This window comes from Oratosquilla oratoria, chromosome 6 (genome assembly GCF_046742065.1).
Source record: "Oratosquilla oratoria isolate Oo_2021 chromosome 6, ASM4674206v1, whole genome shotgun sequence".
Taxonomy (NCBI): Eukaryota; Metazoa; Arthropoda; class Malacostraca; order Stomatopoda; family Squillidae; genus Oratosquilla; species Oratosquilla oratoria.
In genome coordinates this window covers 13777495-13796905 of record NC_134782.1, presented here as the reverse complement: position 1 = coordinate 13796905, position 19411 = coordinate 13777495, and the positions used below count along the sequence as shown (strand labels likewise).

General features: G+C 38.4%; 1 protein-coding gene across 2 annotated transcripts in view; it reads right to left on the bottom strand.

Annotated features, from left to right (window-relative positions):
- LOC143026301 (son of sevenless homolog 2-like) overlaps positions 1-16939 on the bottom strand; it is a 54023-nt gene extending 37084 nt beyond the window's left edge. For both annotated transcript variants that reach the window (XM_076186453.1, XM_076186454.1), the window contains exons 1-6: positions 16531-16939; positions 10037-10156; positions 4884-5027; positions 2464-2547; positions 2121-2201; positions 973-1113 (exon numbers count right to left, since the gene is read on the bottom strand). In XM_076186453.1, coding sequence (XP_076042568.1) covers positions 973-1113; positions 2121-2201; positions 2464-2547; positions 4884-5027; positions 10037-10156; positions 16531-16635 — 675 coding nt within the window. In that variant the 5' untranslated portion in view covers positions 16636-16939. The remainder of the gene's footprint in view (positions 1-972; positions 1114-2120; positions 2202-2463; positions 2548-4883; positions 5028-10036; positions 10157-16530) is intronic.
- Positions 16940-19411: the final 2472 nt, after the last annotated feature.

Here is a 19411-nt window from a genome sequence, read left to right as displayed (position 1 = left end):
GTTGAACCAAGGGCATGGTTCATTAGATTCCACACTACAAAGCCCTCTGTGAGGGGACCATCCTAGCCTCCCGATAAGGGGGGGTGACATTAAACCATATCATCATCATTTCCTATGTCACTGACACATGGGAAAAGGAAATGGGTAATAGTCTCTGGCTAATGACTTTCTTTACGTGAAAAAATGGGGAGGAAATGGTCAAAGCTTAGATATCTTGGACCTGGTCCAGTTAACTGATGTCAGTCCATCAGGAATGTACCTCCAAATGAAGGTGAGGGCACTCATTGGCTCACTGGTGGCATGAAGATAATCCCTTCCTATATACAAGGTGCAGGGATGACCTGTCATCTAGGAGGTGCTAAGATGGGAGGGAGGGTGGAGGGGTGTGGAGTGTTTTTAGGGATGGAATGGGTGGGAATGATTTTATGCCTTTTCCTTTTTGGCTACCTCCCTAGTAAGGGGGAAAAAGCCTTGGTATATGTATGTATGTATGTATATACATTTCACTGGCATACTGCTTGAACATACCTATTGCTGGTTCCACATGAACAGAACTTACCAGTAGAGAAAAATTATAACCAACATGACAAAAAAGTATTAACTAAGATTCAACATTACACTGGACATACCTATGACATATTCAAACCTTGATAATGATATAATTTAATGTCACAAACTCTCCCCTATTGGGAGGCTAGGATGGTGCCCCTTACTAAGGACTTTGTAGAGTGAAATTTAATGAAGTATGACCTTGGTGCAACTTTGCCAATAGCAGGGTTCAAACCACATCCCCTTGACATTCACTGCAAGTAATGACGCCCTAACCTGCTTGGCCAGCGAGCTTTAAATCTCAATATTGTAAATTCTTCCTAAATTCCAGGACCTCAAAAAAAAAAAAAAAAAAAAAAAAAAAGCTACATTACTATTAATAAATGTTACAACTCTATCTGATCTAGTAAGTCATAAACTAACCTTGGTTATCATATGCAGTTCCCTGATATAAGCCTTTTCTTCATTTATGAGATCCTTTACCAACTCATCATATGTGAGGGATGGGAGAGGAGGTGCTTCTTCTACTGGTGGTCCTTCTTGTTGAAACATATCCATCAAGACCTGAAAATCAGAATCATAAAATTAAAGACATTCCCTCAACACACTAATATGCTATGTGCCATTTGTGTGGTGGCTGGTTCTGGGACAAAAGTCCCTAAGGTATTGACTGCACTATAGGGGAAATAACTGATGCCTAAATTTTCAATGGCTGGAAACCCACAACTCCACAGCAGCTGGTAATGGTGCTCAAGCGTTCCCATCAATATCTCTGTTAAGAAACACTGGACTGGTTTCAGGCTTAGGAGGTAGGGAATAGGGAATACTAATCAGATGTCAGCTCTTGTTATATATGTGAAATGGTGGACAATATAATCTGGAAAATGAATGTCAGCTCCCTTAGAACTAAGTTTCTTGAGGGTGAGGGAGTTGATGAGTTTTGAAGACTGGCAACATAGAGATGATTTTCTGACATCCACCTTGCAAGACCACTTTCAGGTATATATCACTAGTCTTAATATGTACAGTATGCTTGTACCAGAGACCAACAATGTGGACCTAAAAGCAGCGATCCTGCAAGAGAGACGTCAGAACTTCTCTGCCACCTTTCTTCAAAACCCATCAACACCTTCACCTCCATATGGAGGTGCAACCCTGAGGGGCTGACACTTGGTTTCCAGACCAGGGTGAAGATATCTCTATCAACTTCACCAGTACTTCCACAATCTCTAAACACAAAATAGAGCTGACAACTGGCAACTATTCTCTTCCTATTACTTTAAACCAGAGACAACATTTTTTTTAATGTTTTCTCTCAGAGACACATGGGAAGCCCCATGGATCAATGTCAGCCATTGTAGTGATACAGGCTTACAATAAGCAAAATCTGTGTCTGCAATAATCATTTTATGTACCACCACGCTAAAAGCCCCATGGACCAATGTCAGCCGTTGTAGTGCTACAGACTTCCAGTAAGCAAAACTTGCATCTGCAATAATCATTTTATGTACCACCACACTAAAAGGGTTTAGGTAGTGGATCTAAAATAAACATTCAGGAAGCGTACTTACATTGTCAGCACACATGGCCACACGAATGTCTTGCTGGGTCACCTCTATCTTTTTTATGTTCTTCACATATGTACCCGCCAACTGTAAAATTAGAGTGGTGATATGAACATAATCATATATACACAAGACAATCAAGCTTTACATATTCATCACACCCTAGGAAAAAAATTCTCATATGCACGAAATTAGGGGAATATTCAATACATGAACTATGCAGCAGTAGAATCCAGCTACTATCAATCCTTTGGTCTGCTTCCCTCCTGGCAAGATGTAAATGTATTCATATCTACTCACAAATATTCTTCAAAATCCAACAGAACAAGCACAGTAAAATATGACTTACCCTTAAAATATCTGCAGAAATATATTCCAGCACTGCTACTATATACAAGGTGACTTGATAATCTATCTTAGATTGCAAAACATCCTGTAATTGAAAATAAGCTATTTAATATACATATTAATGACATATAAAGGTATTGATACAAGATAAAGAGGCTGTACAATGGAGTCCAACAGGGAGTAATTCCCTAATATAGTGAAGGTTTCTGGTTGAGTTCTTTGCACTTCACATAAAGTGCAAGTGCATGAGCATTGTGACGTAAGAGCTATACAGGTTAAAATTTGGTGTCTTACTTTTCTTTTTCTCCTTCATCTGCTTTGTTCTTTGTTGGACCACAAAATTGGAAAGAATTCAGAACATTAACCACTTCACTCCGGGACTTAAATCTCGCGGGCAGCAGCCGATGCCAGCCGTACGATGTGTCGTAATAATACTCGCATCATAAAATATAGTCACTGCTTTATCGATCATTCTCTCTTTCACCCGCAAATTTTGAAAACCATAGAGAATGTGATTAAGGTAATATTATAGAGAATTTCAAAAAGAAGGGGCGACTACAATAAATATAATCAAGACGCCGATATGGCAGCGTTGCATATGCACTTGCTCCTCATGCCGCCTACATGTGCGGCACCGTATGGTAGGGGTTAACAGTCATGCATGAACTACATACATATACCAAGGGTTTTTCCCCCCCCTTACAAGGGAGGTAGCCAAAGTCAAAGGCATAAATCATGACCTGGCGCAAACTGCTGAATGCAGTGAAGGTTTCCAATTGGGTTTTTTGAGTTTCACGTGAAACATGTACACACGACCAATGTGACTTGAGCGCTATATGGGTTGAAATTTGGTGTCTTAGTTTTCTTTTCTTTTTCTTTTTCATTTTTTGTTGGACAAAAAAATTGAAGAGCATGCAGAGCATGCTTAGAACATTAAGCCACACACAAACTATGTCAACAGCCGTGAGGGTCCTGCATTTGATATATTTCTAATATCATTATCATAACATTCTTTTCCAAACCCATAACTCAACAACAAAACACTTGCAATGTTGATGACCAAACAATAACAGCAAAGTACTAAAACTACAAGGTAAGTGCCAAGAGCACACAAACACTCCTTAAATAAAAATAAATAAATTAATAAAATAAACAAATAAGAATACATACATATACCAAGGCTTTTCCCCCCTTACAAGGGAGGTAGCCAAAAGAAAAAGGCATAAAATCATTCCCACCCATTCCATCCCTGAATACACTCCACTCCCCTCCATCTTCCCTCTTATCTTAGCACCTCCTGGATAATGGGTCATCACTGCCCTTAAATAAATAAAAAATAAATAAATAAAATAAAATAAAAATGGCCAACCCAAGTGTGCTGTTACATTTCTCTCCAATTTTGGACCCAAGATGGAGACTTTTCCTCTGTTTTACCTGTTCTTCAATTTCATCCCTGGACTTATGGCCCTTTCATACTAGGCAACTAGTGACCGTCACTAGTTGCCCACCATTATTTTAAATTGGGTCTTTCACACTATGTAACTGCGGTTGCCCGGTTGCGCAACAGGCTATGGCTGTTGCCCACTCCGGTAACAAGTGACTATCACTGGCAGTTACCATCACCAACCATCTCTTTTTCTTGACCAGCAAAGCCAACAGAAACACCTCCTCCATTGATGCCATTCTTTCGACTAATGAGATGATGATAAAGGGTTCCACAACTCGGTGACAGTCACTGGTTGCTTGCAGTTGCCCGAGACTTTCACACTAGGCAACTAGTGACCGCCAATAGTGACAGTCACTAGTTGCCTAGTGTGAAAGGGGCCTTATACTTCAAATGGACTCGGAGAAAGGTAATCTAGTACACTAATCCAGTTGTGGTTTCAGGAGGACGACTGTCAACTCCGCTCTCATGGAGATCTGACCCAATTTCAATATTTCCAAATGACAGTGGTCCCTTGACAATTTAATGTCTGGCTGTGAGAAATCTATTAAACAAATATCTTCTGCCTGACCTCACATGTGACCCCAACTTAGCCAACTTGGCAGAATCTCTGTTGTCACTTTCCTTTGAAAGAGATTGTTATATCTCTACAATGCCTTCCGTTCTCCTCTACTGTTTTACAGAAGATGCCAACAGTCAAAATATAGTGTTAATGTTTTTTCACTTTTTATTTCTGCTCTGACATTGACATTTTCCATGTGATTTATAAAGATGCTACTATATTTCTCCCTTCTTACTACTGTAAGCCTATGCCATGGTAACAGTCCCACACTAAATTAGCAGACAATAGTCCAAAGTTTCTTCCCAAAGAGAATGGGAGAATCCTAGGACCATTGTCAATTGCACTAGGAATGTGGGTTTCCACTCTGAAACATCTGTCAACAATGGTTATTAAACATAATCAGAGACAAACTTACCCTGCACAGGAGTGGGTGAACCCTCTCCACAGGAAGGAACAACGAGGACTTCTTCCTTCCCTTTTCAATTGCTGCCTGAGCATCTCCAATAGCCCACCGATCTATTGGGTTTGGGAAATTCCTGTGTACTCTGTTTTCTACATCCTGTAGGCAAAAAGTAAATCACTAAGTATCACTGAACAATGACTACCGATTGAAAAATTTACAAGATTTCCATTAATAGAGATATATCCTTTCCACCTTGGAACAAAGAAATCTAATCATTCCTTTGTATATACTATCTAGATACCTAAAAGTTCCCCCCCCCCATATATGGGAGGTATAGAGCCATGGCATGCACCCACCCCCACCCATCCCACTCCCAAAAGTGTCCCTTCCATCTTAACCCATCACAAATAAAGGATCATCCCTGTCTCCTGTACATTCCATTTAAGGGGACCCCCCGCCCAAAATCATTTTTTCCGAAGGATCTTGCTGATTTTTTCTGTGTGATATCTAGGTATGAGTAAACCTTCACAGCATGAGTTTTATTCAGATCTGACGAGTAGTTTTTTATTTTTTAATAAAAAACGTAAAAAATACCATATTTTTGGGCTTCTTTCAAATCCTATCTCCTCTTACAATTTTTATTCGATGTCTTTCATTTTACAGCAAAAGAATCTTCTACATATATAGAAAAACAAAATAGAAAGTTTTTTTAATATCTTTGTTTAACACCGAGGAAAAAAATATAAAAAAATTATAAAAAAAAGCAAAATTTTGACTTTGACACATTATTAAAAAATTTCTATTTAACATATGCAAAAAAACTCTCTATTTCAATTTTTTGTCATTTATCTAGCTATTAATAGAGACCTCATATGCAAAAATCGGTTGAAAATTGAGGGAGGAGATACACTTTGAGTATCAAAAATTTACATTTTTCAGAAATGAGTGTTAAAGTTTTTTTTTTCTTAGTTTGACTAAATTTTACATTGGACCTCCTAAGACCCATTGAAAACAGGTTCTATTGTATTTTCATGATGATTTTGCATCTTTCAAGTAACTCAGGCACTTTGTACCCTCCTACAGTGTAGGATATTATTCACTCAAAGCGAGGGTCTCATAAGCCGCCACCTCACTCTTTGTCGCAAAGTTTGAGTTCTTGGTCTAGAATGACCCAGCAAGGTAGTCTGATTGCTGGGATTCAGCTCTCTTTCTTTTCTTGGGTTTCCTTTCTGGTGTTGGAACAGGCTCTTGCTGCATCAGGGACATCACTGTGAGGTTTGAGACTCTAAACCCAAGGTGTTGCAACAAGGAGGCATCCTTGTAGCCACTTGTTAGCAAACAGTTGTTTGCGTAGAGACAACTTGTCTGATATAGGTGTAGAGGACAGAGGATCAGGTGCTGAGGATGTGGATGTAGATGGAAGGGAGAGAGCTGCTGGAGGGAGTACTAGTGGTGGTGGCGGAGGTGGTGATAAAGTTGATGCTGGGGTTCTTTCTTTCTCCCCTTGAGTTGCTAATGTAGACGTTCTTATCTTCTGCAAGTGTGCCTTTTGTTTGGATAGCTTAGGCATGGCTAATATCTTCAAATATCTCTTCACTGAAAAATAGATGCGAATTTCACACGGCAAATTAGTGAATGCGGCAAGCTAACGTGTACATGTCCTTTACTTTGTAAGGCTCAGGCCACTGCCAGTCGTGCAGGCTGAACTTCCTCACACCACATACTCACGTGCATGCCGGACGTAAGAGAAAACTTTATGAGTGTATCAAACGCAAAAAAAATAGGGTAAAATATGGTCAAAACGTATGTAAACAATGGTGTGCAGCATGTGGCTGCCGGGGGGAGGGAGGGTAGGCCCTTTAAACCCTTTAAAAATGGCGGTACGATAAAAACACTTTACCAGCATCTAGAGCAAGATCCCTACTATGTATTTATGCAATAAAAAAAAAAAAAAAAAAAAAAATCGAATTTTTCTTAAATCTGAATCTCTAGCAGTAGTACAGTATCAATTACAAAATTTTCTATTTATGTGAGCTAATTCTATACATAATTTGACAATTGAATACTAGTAACAAGACGAATTACAAATGCACTTAACATGGAAAAGGCAATTATCCTTTTTATTTCTTCTTTATTTGTACAGAAGTACATACATATACCAAAGGCTCTTTCCCCCTCCACCTTCCCTCTCATCTTGGCACCTCCTGGATGACAGGTCATCCCTGCATCCTGTCCACTGCCCTGGGTCAGAAGCAGTGTCACAAGACAGCACATCCACAGCAAGGTCACTTCATTAATATGGAAGTATGTCTAAGAAATATGCCTGGGGTTACTAGGTCAAACAGAGTGTGAAACGAGGAGGTGAGGAGGAGAGTGGGAGTAGAAAAGAAGAATACAGATAGGGCTGATGAAAGAGTATTGGAATGGTTTGGATATATGGAAAGAACGAGTGAAGAAAAATTGATAAAAGAGGTGTAGAAGGAAGATGTGGAGGGAGTGAACTTGAGGGGACAACCGAGGAAGAGATGGATGGATGGGGTGAAGGGGGGCATTGAGAAAGAAGGGAATGTCTGCTCAGCAAAGAAGAGAAAGGCAAGAAATAGGAATGAGTTGAAAGTTGCTTGTATAGATCATACTGTTATGCAAGGGAGGAATGGGAGATGGGGAGGGGGTTGGGGGTGCTTATGTATATTTTGACACAGCCTAAAGGAATTTCTTCTTGCATTCTCTTTTTCTGTATGAGAGGACAGAGAGGGTGGGTTGCTGAATAAGTGAAGTGGCCTTGCTGTGGATGTACTACGTCTTGCTACATTGCTTCTGGCAGTGGGCAGGACACAGGGATGACCCATCATCCATGAGGAGCTAAGATGAATGGGAGGAAAGGGTGGTGGAGGGGAGTGGAATGGGTGGGAGTAGGTATGTGCCTTTGACTTGGCTACCTCCCTTATAAGGGGGGGGAAAAAGCTCTTGGTACATAAAATAGATTTTACTAGAAAGGATAAAATGCTAAAAGGCGCAAGAACATCTGCAAGAGGTGTTCCTAAGAGAAGGCAGCTAAAAATCACTTCCCTTTTATGCATCCAAAGTTGTCAACACCTTTACCTTTCCTTAACTTGTGAGTACCAACTCAATCCCCACATGAACTGAAAACCATCAAATGCTCCTTTACCAGCCACTGACACAGAAACAACTCTACACTTGCACAACACTGATAACAATCCAACATTTCTTCTTGGTGAGATCAACTGAAGAAATAAAGGTGGTGGATGGAAAGTGGCATGGGTGGCAGTGGGTATGAGCCTTTTGACTTGACTACCTCCCTTATAAGGGGGAATCCCTAGGTATATAGATAAAGATCAACTGCAGGGCCCAGGGAGCACTGGCTGCCATAAGGCCACAGGTTTCACACACCTCTACTCCCCACCTATAATCCATTTTCTACAATGTGAGAGCAAAACATACATACATATACCAAGGCTAAATGCATCACAACATCATCCATATACAACCATTCTCCATTCACCCCTCTCTTCTGTCCTCTCCCATCCTTCCTCAACAGACATTCCCCTCTTCCCCAAAGCCCCCTTCACCCCATCCATCCACCTCATCCTAGGACGTCCCCTCATGTTCACTCCCTCCACATCTGCCTTCCATACCTCTTTTACTAGTCTTTCTTCACTCATTCTTTCCATGTGTCCAAACCATCCTAATACTCTTTCATCAACCCTATCTCTCAACTTCCTTTCCACCCCTGTTCTCCTCCTCACCTCATTTCTCACTCTATCTAGCCTAGTAACCCCTATCATACTTCTCAGACACCTCATCTCAAACACATTCAAACTCCTTCTCTCTTCCTCTTATGTTCCATGTTTCTGCCCCATACAGTGCTGTTGGCACATTCACTCCTTCATACAGTCTTCTCTTAGCATCCATTCCCAAATGTCTATTCCTCATTACACTTTTTAACCCACCTAGGCATTTACTCGCTTCTCTCAATCTACATTCTACCTCCACCTTTTCCTGCCACATTTGCACCCAAGTATCTAAAACTATCCACTTCCTCCAGTCGCTCTCCCTTAATGCTCACTTCCAGTCTACTGCCACTTTCCCCCCTTGTACATCTCATCACCTTACTTTTACCCACATTTACCTTCAGCTTTCTTCTATCATACACTCTCCCAAACTCTGTCACTAACTTCCTCAATCCCTCCTCCAATCCTGCTACAAGCGCAGTGTCGTCCACAAACAACAGCTGGCTCACCTCCCACTTTTCTCCATTTTCTTTAACCATCTCCAATCCCTGACCCACTACCCCTGCACTTACCCCACCCATGTATAAATTGAACAGCCAGGGCGACATAACGCATCCTTGACGAAGTCCCACCTTTACCTCAAACCACTCACTCTCTCCATTTCTAATTCTGACACAAGCTCTACTACTCTCATAAAACCTCATGACAGCTCCTAGAAGCTTACCTCCTATCTCGTATATCCGCAAAACCTCCCATGGAAGAGAGAAATCCTTATTTGATCCACTCCCATCTCACTCCTTCACGAGAACAACCTATATACCAGATCTCCTCTGCAGGAAACCTACTATTTTGAGATCACAATGGTATGGGGTTCCTGTTTCAGTTGCACTATTTCTTATCCAAGGTGGTAGGGGTTAGCTTGACCACCTTGACTATTACTCAACTATCCTCTTATCCTATGTCCCATATTAATCTCATACCATGATAAATCAGTCCACTACATAATAATCCTTTCCCAAAATGAAGGTGACATGGGAGAAAATCCTGATAACTAAACCCTACTCCTCAATAATAAAACCACACCAACTGGAAGATGAGATTTTCTTTAAATAATTTTGATTAAAACTGGCTAATTTTGACAAATGAAAAGGTCATTTTATACCTTTAACCCAGGAGCATCTCTCCAGAAATTGCCTGGCACTAATAAAAGTAAAATTTATTAAATTTGTAACCAGATTAAGTGGGTCAGTTGAGATATTTTTCAATAATTTCTTCTGAAGTTGGCAGTCATCATTGGATACAACATAATATACAAAACATGCAACCTAGCAGAATATTCTTCTTCTGGGAACTCAGGAACTGCAGGTGCATTATGGCATCCATTATATCTAACTATGAAAATATGACACAAACCTGGACAGTGTGTGGAATGGGGCGGGAACATAGTGTTGCTAAGAGCCGCAGGATGAGCGACTCCACATATTCCAAGGCATCATCTTTGGCTGACAAAGTTGGATGTGCTTGCTCCAGCACCTGTAATGATATATTCAAATCAAAATAGCAATCAATGAAAACATGGGAATTATAAAAATTAAAGTAATGAACATTACACAAGACAATTGTGAACCTGTGAAGAAACTACAATAAGGGTTTGTCACTGGTGTAAGGTGATCATCATTGTTTCAGTGATTTGGATTAAAATCCTTTGATAGAACCTGTAGAATTTAGTTACATGTATGTTGTTATACCCACTTCGTGTTGTTCAGGTAGTTTCCCAGATACTAAATACTACGATTCAATGATCAATAATTGCTAAAAAATTAAAAACTGAGCTTCTGGTGCCTGCTTACTTACTACCTCTGCACTACTGTTTTACTACTACTATTACTACCTAGAATGTAATTTCACTGGCATTTATAGAACTGACAAAATAATACCTTGTACTAGGGTATTAACTGCATGCCATCATGCAGTAGTAATTACATAGTAGCAGCAGGGAAAAAGCAGTCTTTACAACAACCTTACTGGTCATGAGAACCTAAGCTATTCCCAACCAGTAATGGATGGTTTGCAAAAATCAAGAAATAACCTGACTTTTACATCTAGCCCAGGGACCTTGTGTGTTATTACCATATCTTAATATTAAGTAGTATTAGTTCATGCCCCCCCCCCCCCAAAAAAAAAAAAAAAAAAAAAAAAACTACCATAGTTTATATAAAAACCAGATCATAACCATGTAATATCTAATGCTGTGATGACTTTAGGAACACAACTCATGTAGAGGTTAACTTGTAGATTGTGGTGTATTTAATTAATATAGGTAGTATGGACTGAGATGCTTGTTTTATCAGCTAAGACTGGAACAATTTAAACTGCTACTGTTTGAATTTTCTTTATTTGCATTCATCTTTTTTATATACTTCTTCTTTATGTGCAGACCACACCTGTGTGAATCATCTATTTTCCCACCATACCCTCATCAGTACAGCTGGAAGCCATTTTTACATTTGTCAGTAATTCATAAGTCTTCCTTGTAATCTTGATGTGTTCTTCTGGTGACGAAATTTCCACAAATAAGATTTTCAAGTTCTTTTCCTCCCTTACATTTTGTAATGGTTTTATTTCCCATTTTTAGTTACGTGTTAACCTTTTCTTATTTCTGCCTGTTTCTAATATACATTTCTTAATTAATGAAATTAATTTTCCTTTCCTGACTCCATTCATGCAATATCCTATCATCATTTTGTAGGCACTTGCTACCTTCTTCTTTCTTTCCACTCTTCATGATCTATGCACCAGAAAAAAATTATTGTAATGGTTTGCTGCATATTTTTTTTTCCATTAACACAAAGATATTACTTGTGCCAAAATTAATCCCTGTAGGACCCCACTAGTCACTTCCCTCCAATTTAATAATACATCCTTCACGACTATCCTCACTAATCTATCATTCAGGTCCTTCATTCATTCCATTGGATTCCCTTTAAATTCTTCAATGTGTTCTCCTTTTTCCATTTTAATCTGGAGTTGTGTGAGAACTGCTCAGATTTTCACAGTTGATGGGATAGCAGCTGTGGAAATGAGCAGTCCTGAACTTCCAAATATATAAGCTACAGGGATCTTAAGTGAATCATTCTTATAAATTAAAGATTAATTAGTTAAAAAAAGTGAATCTAATCAGTCAACCCAAAACAATCATTCAAGTTGATTTCCTAGATAAGATTATAACTGCATATTGGGCAAGACCAAAATGGAGCAGTTATGGATCAATTCACACATGCATCATACATTACATACAGAGCAATGAAGTGTAGAATGTAATTGTTGTGGTTATCTAAAACATTAAAAAAAAAAAAAAAAAAAAAAAATCAATCCATCCAATTTCTCTTTTGGAAGGGACCTACAACTCCCCCCCCCAAGAAAAAAAAACTACAACCACTGGTGATGGCTGCAAAGATCAAGTGTAGCACATTGTACAATTAGATATTCCATGTACCGGTTGCATCTGAAGCAACTTGTGTGTTACCAGACTAATTCTGTGGCAGTATTATTTTAATGCAAGGTGGTGACCTGGACTTAGGAGTACCAAAATTCTCGCTGGGCCTGGAAATTATTTTTCTGTTGAGTTGATTTATGGAGGAGTTTTGTGAAGTATAGAATTTGGTAGTCTATTATGGAGAGTTTATGATTTGAGTGGATATATGTTTCTCTATGAATATATTGAGAGGTACTATGGGTTGGTTATTGTTGACGTGCGATCAAAACATACCGTACCCAGAGTTGTTTTTATTGTATTTGGCGGGATGTTTGTGTGACACAATGTGAAGGATTGGAGGATTCAATGGTTTCTGCATAGCACTATGTGCTTTATCATTCTTGTGTGATTTTTTTATATCATGCTAGGGATGGACAGTTTAATGTAGCAATTACAAGATATTTATGCAAAGTGACAAATTTTTTTCTGTTAAGTCCTATGCATGCAAATGTTTGGTTTCTCATATTTTCCTATGAGTTTTTTTTATATGTACAGTGAAGGTCATGTATATATCAAATGTGAGGCCAACCATTTATTTTTTTGTTCAATAGAAATGGTTGATCATATAATCTGACCATTAGGTTCTTCTTCGATGCAAACGCCAAGAACTATGGTATGATGGAATCACAAGTGTTCAACCTAAAGATCTCCAAACATACCAAGGAAGATTCTGTATGTAATTGGCAGTAGGCAACAAATATATCAAAAGAAACACAATGTAAGGATAGAGCCTTTATTAGTATGACATTTTGCTAGTTAAAGCTTTATCATTGTACAGTGAGTCCTCCTTATATGGTAATTCTTTATCCGGTAAATTCACAGTTATGGTATTTGGTAATTAGTACCCTCGATTCTATTTACAGTAAGAAAAATTCACAGATATGGTATCCGCTCGTGTTTTGTTTACACCATACCATAATGCCACCACGCCGTGCGGCCGGCCACCACAACAATCAGTCTCTTCCCGCATTCAGTATACAGTAATTTCAATTTGCGGTAAGGTTTTCAGGAATGCACATGTACCATATAATGAGGACTTACTGTACAAGTATTTGATCAAGCTCTAACAAATGGAATGTTGTAATAATAAAGGCTCTGTCCCCACACGGGGTTTCTAAAAAAAGAATGTTGTTGATATGGAAGTCATTCTGAGGGCAGATGGAACAGTTGTTCATTCAAGAAGCACCATGTCATGACAGTCATGGCACTTTATGGCAAGCTTTGGATTTTCTGTTTAGTGGAATTTCCATGACAGCTTTCATGGTAATGAGCCAAATATTATTTTCAATAAAGTACAAAACATTGCATGATCACCTATGCCCCAACCCTTCTTCAGAGCCACTGTAAAAACACATTCTAAAATCATATTGAAAGGTCTTCATTGAACAAATTAACTCACAAATGATAATTTCAGTAACAGTTGGAAGGATACAAGGAGTGATTCAAGTACAGAAGCATACTAGGTTCAAGGTATAACACCTAGTTCTACTATATCACTCATGAGTCAGATGTATGCAGTTTGTAACTTGCTTCTAGCATAAGTCAGATACAACTGATGAGATGTGCAGTGATAATCCTGACAATTCAACTCTTGACACTACAATGAATGTCTCGAGATCAAAGAATAACCCTAACAGCTCCACAAGTCTGGGAGCACGTCCAAGTACACCACCAAGAAATGTACGTTTTACAAGGACATCATCTCAACAATCAAATTGGCATGTACTATGCATGAAGCAACCTGTGTTGTCAGTATTTAATTTTCGCCTATTCCAGACACTGATTTTATGGACCGAAAGTTTTATGAAACATCTTTCTCAATCAAATATTTCTAAATGAGGAGTGTACACATTCCCTACAATACAGTTTTGGAGTTTAATTTGCTACTACTGTAATGATTATGCCAATGATGCATGTCCATATTACCCTGATGTGTGACAGTATACAAGGCAGTATAATTTTCACCAATGGCTATATTTCTTACTGTTTGATAGTATGCAAAACATAACTATTTTCACCTACAATTTTTCTTACTAAAATATCCCTAATATTTGATATGTAATACATGGTCATTTCTACCAGTGGATATATCAGATCAATTGTGTTATCCCCCTACCCTGATCAACTGTAGAATATCCACCTCAACTACACTCAACTGTAGAACCCCCCCACCCACTGATCAACTGAAGAATCTCCACCCTAACAAGTTAGGTTAGATATCATAAGCCATGTTCAATTGTAGAATGTCCACCCCAGCAGCATTCAATTCTATAATCTCCAACATGTATACACATTTTGGTTTTGCAATATCACCAAATGATTTAGGTATTTTGATGAAAATTATATTGATGCACTAAGCATGAGCCAAGTGACAGGAGCATATGTGTTACTACAGCAATTACATACTTGATGCAAAATGTGACACCTTAGTATGCATGTATACCAGCAAAAATGTGGAAGGAACAACCGTTATGCCATCAACTTAGCCAATTCTGTTTCTAAACATACCACCCGCCCCATACATCTCTGGATCATGTTTGATTGAAAAGTTTAAATGAAATGTCAGCACAAAGTCCAGACCAAGAGGGGAAAAATACACATGGTCAAATGGAGGTGGTGTTCCAAGAATGATCATTATAGCAACTTTGAGCAAATTCATCTTTATTTTTTTTTTTTGCACAAATCTATTAGATGTGCTGAATTTTATCAGACATCTGCATACTACTTACAAGCATCAAACTAAAAACATCCTGAAAGGAGAAACCAGCAGACCTGTCAAATACCATTACACAATGAAAACAGCACAACTAAGATAAGACAATGAAATTTATTTGGATCTGTATTTCATTGTCAGTAACCAGCAATGCTCTCCTTGTGGACAATGATGAGCCAGAGGTGGAGTCATGGCATAAAAATAAAAAATCATGGAGGACGGCAGAGGTGAGGTACAAGTTAAGTGACCATTCTCCATCTCCGAACGGAGGTTAGTCTCCGTTCACAAAAAGAACGTAACACAACTCTGGTCTACAATTATGTCATATAAGTCCCAACAGTACGACTACATAAAACTTATACAATCAATTCCTTATACAGAGCCTCTGGTCAGATTAGACTAAGTTAATTCAGGTTAAGATTTGAGAAGGTTAAAGTAAGAGGGTAAGAATTTGATAAGTCTTGGCAAACACTGACTGGAATTTACAAAATGCTGTCATTCTAATGGCAATAACAATCAAAGATGGTGTATTTACATAGTGATAGCACTATCTCTTTCTAATTCACCATTGTATGGTCAAATATTTACTCAAAATTCCTTAAATCAAATCCACTCTATCTGGGTAAATCATGATGACAAAAAATATCTGTGTTGCCCTCTTTCTCTTTTTTACAAGATCCAGTCCCAATGAAAAAACTATGATCACCATTTTTTCCTTTAACTACTCAATAAGGAGAATATCACCATAATTTCCTAAGTTTCTAAGGTCTCTAATGAATTAAAGTTAGACAAAATATTAATTAGCCAATCAAAAGCTATCTGATTTCTGTGTCCAACAATCCAAAAAGTTTGAGAACATAACTAACTAGCACACATATATATATATATATATATACATATATATATTTCTAGTTCAGAAATGGGTCATTCTATGTTTTTCAGAAGAAAAAAACCCATGAATTTAGTCATGCTATGTTTTTCAGGTGAAAAAATACCATCAATTCCCATTGTTTTATGTTCTCAGATGTCAAAATACAACTATGAGTTACATGAGATTAGGTTAGGATAGGTTATTTTTGGTAAAAATTAAAGTGGTATTTCTAATATTAATAAAATCTAACTTCTTGCAAAAATATGTCAGAAATTGACATATCACCAGCAATATTGATTGTATATGCTGAATTGTTTGCATAGTGATGGGAATGTATTAGCCTTAATTTACCTCAATCAGTATAAATACAACAACCAACACCTGAAGCAAAAGCTACCTGGCCACACCACCAAGGAACTTGTTGAACCAAAACACAACACTCTTATTGACGTTCTTCAAATCAAGTCATGGTTCCCTAAACTGAGTGTTTTAGTACCATAATAGTAACACCAAAGGGTTTTAACACATCTTTCTACGAACATAAACATTCAAGGAGGGAACAAATGGCAGACGAAACACTAAGTAAAGACGACTATTGACAACACGACTCCAGTACACTCCAGTTTGACATCAGTGTTAAATTACATCCTATAGTACAAATGAATATGTTCTGTAATCACAGATGTAAGTAATGCCTTGTGATGTTCGATATCTAACATATAATTCCAGGATATTAAGTAGAAAGAGAAAAAGTGGATGAAAAACAACAGAACGAGAGGAAATCTTACCCGCCGGAGTGGGCCTTGAAACAGTCCTTTCCATTTCAGTGCGTTTTCCTCGCTCTCGAAATTGTACACTTGAGTGTCAACACTGCTCGGGGATGTGGTAAACATGATTTATTTTGATTTACATTAGTCTTCGTCTCGACCACAGCACCTAACAGCCCACTTTGGTTTAGTTCTCCTCACCATGGTACGCCATAAGCTGCAAACACAGCCACTAATTTCTTTTTAGACGTTCACAGTCCGTCCTAACCTGCACTCACTATTAGTAACATAACCATTTAATTTCCAGCACATGCATCACCACACACAGGCATCATTCACATCCTCGTGAGGTCACATTTTCAGGTTGACTTGCGGGATCCCCAAGGCGTTAGAAGACAGGTGATTGCTGCACTGACTGTTTGCCGCAACTCTCTATAGATGGCAGCATCATAAACAAAATACTAACGCACATTTGTCTTAAGAACTAATTTCTCAATGATTTTAATAAAAAATGCGCCCTCTAATGCACGTAGACAATAGGAAACTTAAACCGTAGTGTCGTGAACAGACAAAATTTTAAGACACAAATATAAATTTCCCTTGAAAATATGAATATGCATGCAATGTATATATGCATGATAGACCTGTCAAGATGAGATGTGAATCCCCTACTCTGCCTATCAAAAGGATTCAATAATTCAAAGTTAAAGAATTTTAGATATTTATAAGGATATTTGAGATAACCTATATGATTACTCAGGGCAGCATCTTTGATTCCGTATTGAAAATTAATGAACGAATAAAGTTAGCTGTACACACATTACATCATACATTGTTTAAACTTAAAAATGTAAAGAACTTTAATGTGCCAAGGTGAGTGTTTATCAGTAATTTACGGAGGGTACAATGTTAATATGACAAATTACGATAAAAACAGGTCATTGCGGATACAAAGAATTCTATATATTCAATTTACAGCTTTTGGGTACGAGGATTTCCCAGGAGAATATATCATCAATGTATGGGGGAAGATAAGTACTATTCGACCACAGTCGTGAGTGTAATCATCTGAGTATACACAACCCTTGAAGAAAAAAAAAGTTCTATTTTCGCTATTTGGAATTTTGTATTATTAATTATTGGTCTGGCAATATTGTTGCAGAGTTTGCCACCATGGCATGCCAGTCAGTTCTCTTAGTGATGTTGACCATAATCCTTCATTTTGACACCATTGTATCCCAAATTGCCAGCCAATTCTGTTTGCAATGTTGACCACTGTGAAACTTTATATTAGAATCATTGGCAAGCACCCGAACATTGTCTTGAGGGACACATATCCGAGAGTATTGAACTGGTTGTATTTGCCTAATTGCAATAACCAGGATAGAGGTTTCTGTGACTTCAGTGGTTATATTTGATTCTTATACTATTTGTATTATCTGTTCGATTTTTTCTAGTTTATTCTAAAGAAAATGTAGTTGTACGGAAAACATCGTTTCAATCGTTCTGCCTTATTACGTCTTACTAACATACCTTTGTCACATGCTAACATATATTCTTTATCAATCTTGCCCACGCCTTTCAAAGATAAAGATGATAAACAGCAGTCATGTAAGGATGACAAACAGCAATCATCTCGCCTCTTTCTCTCCTTTTCTCCACCGTGGGCAATTCCAGCTGAGTCATTCTTTATTCCTGCGTCTGTATGATGTGGGGTCACCATGATCAGAAGTGTGGATAGAGTAAATAAGAGCCAAAGTTATGTGGTATTTGGTATCATCAAGTAAGTTACACTCAAACGACGCAAGCAATTTACTCCTCACTGATCCCAGGTCGTAGGCTTGCGTCGTCTTTGCCCAGGCATACAGAGTGGCCACGTCTAACGTATCTACGTATAGGTCATACTTAAGTAGTACTGTATATACAAAATTACATTATTAACATGGATACATATGGAACATCTACATGCTAAGATGGTACAGGAAAATGTAGTGTTGGATACGGATAGAATATATGTATAGGTATACATAGTTATATATCATATTATGAGGCATCGACCTATTGGCGTATGTTGCTTGTTGTGCTGAAGAATGTACGCAGGTAAAAACACAGTTATGAATTACGCATTACATTACATTATATCACAGCCGCTACACCTGTACCACCCTGCTTCTCAAGGTGTTCACGAGCTCCTGTGGATGCAATCTCGTAAGGCTGGCATTTTGTCACTGACTGAGCCCCAGTGTTTTCCTGCCACTTTTTTCGTCAAAATTATACCATTCTCCTCCTATCCTGTGGGTTAGTGTTATGTGACCCGTTAGAAAATGAAAATACAGTAGGTAAGGAACTTCGACTTACCTTCCCAGAGAAAAGGCCCCAAGGCTTCTAACTTCTTTTCCCTTATCCACAAGAAACTTGGGTGGGTGAGGACAACAGAAACGAACGTTAGGGGTAGATTCACTGCTGTAGCACAGAATGTGTTCTGGGCGATGTTGTATTGCTTTCGTGAGTTTCATGTAAACAGCGTGTAACTAGCACCACGCAGAAACCTTTCGATTTTGCATACCCCAAAGATAACTGCTGATTCTCCACTCGAACAATGGTAACTTTTAATTTCTGCCATTCCTCTTTTTCTGATGATTTTCTTCAGTGTTAAGGAGACTTCATCTTTGGTGTGATATTCCTAAGGACAGAAACGTTGGTTACAGAAAATGAAGCAAGGGAATACTGGTCAGTTAATTCTAAGGCTCCTTCTTCACGCTCCCATCGAGTCTTTATGACCCACGATATTGCCCACAAGTATAGAAGCGCTAGTTATTGGCAACGAAATTATCATCACTTAGTAACCATGCAGTGAATGTTGAAACAATTCGGTGTTTTGAGAAAAGATTACATAACTATG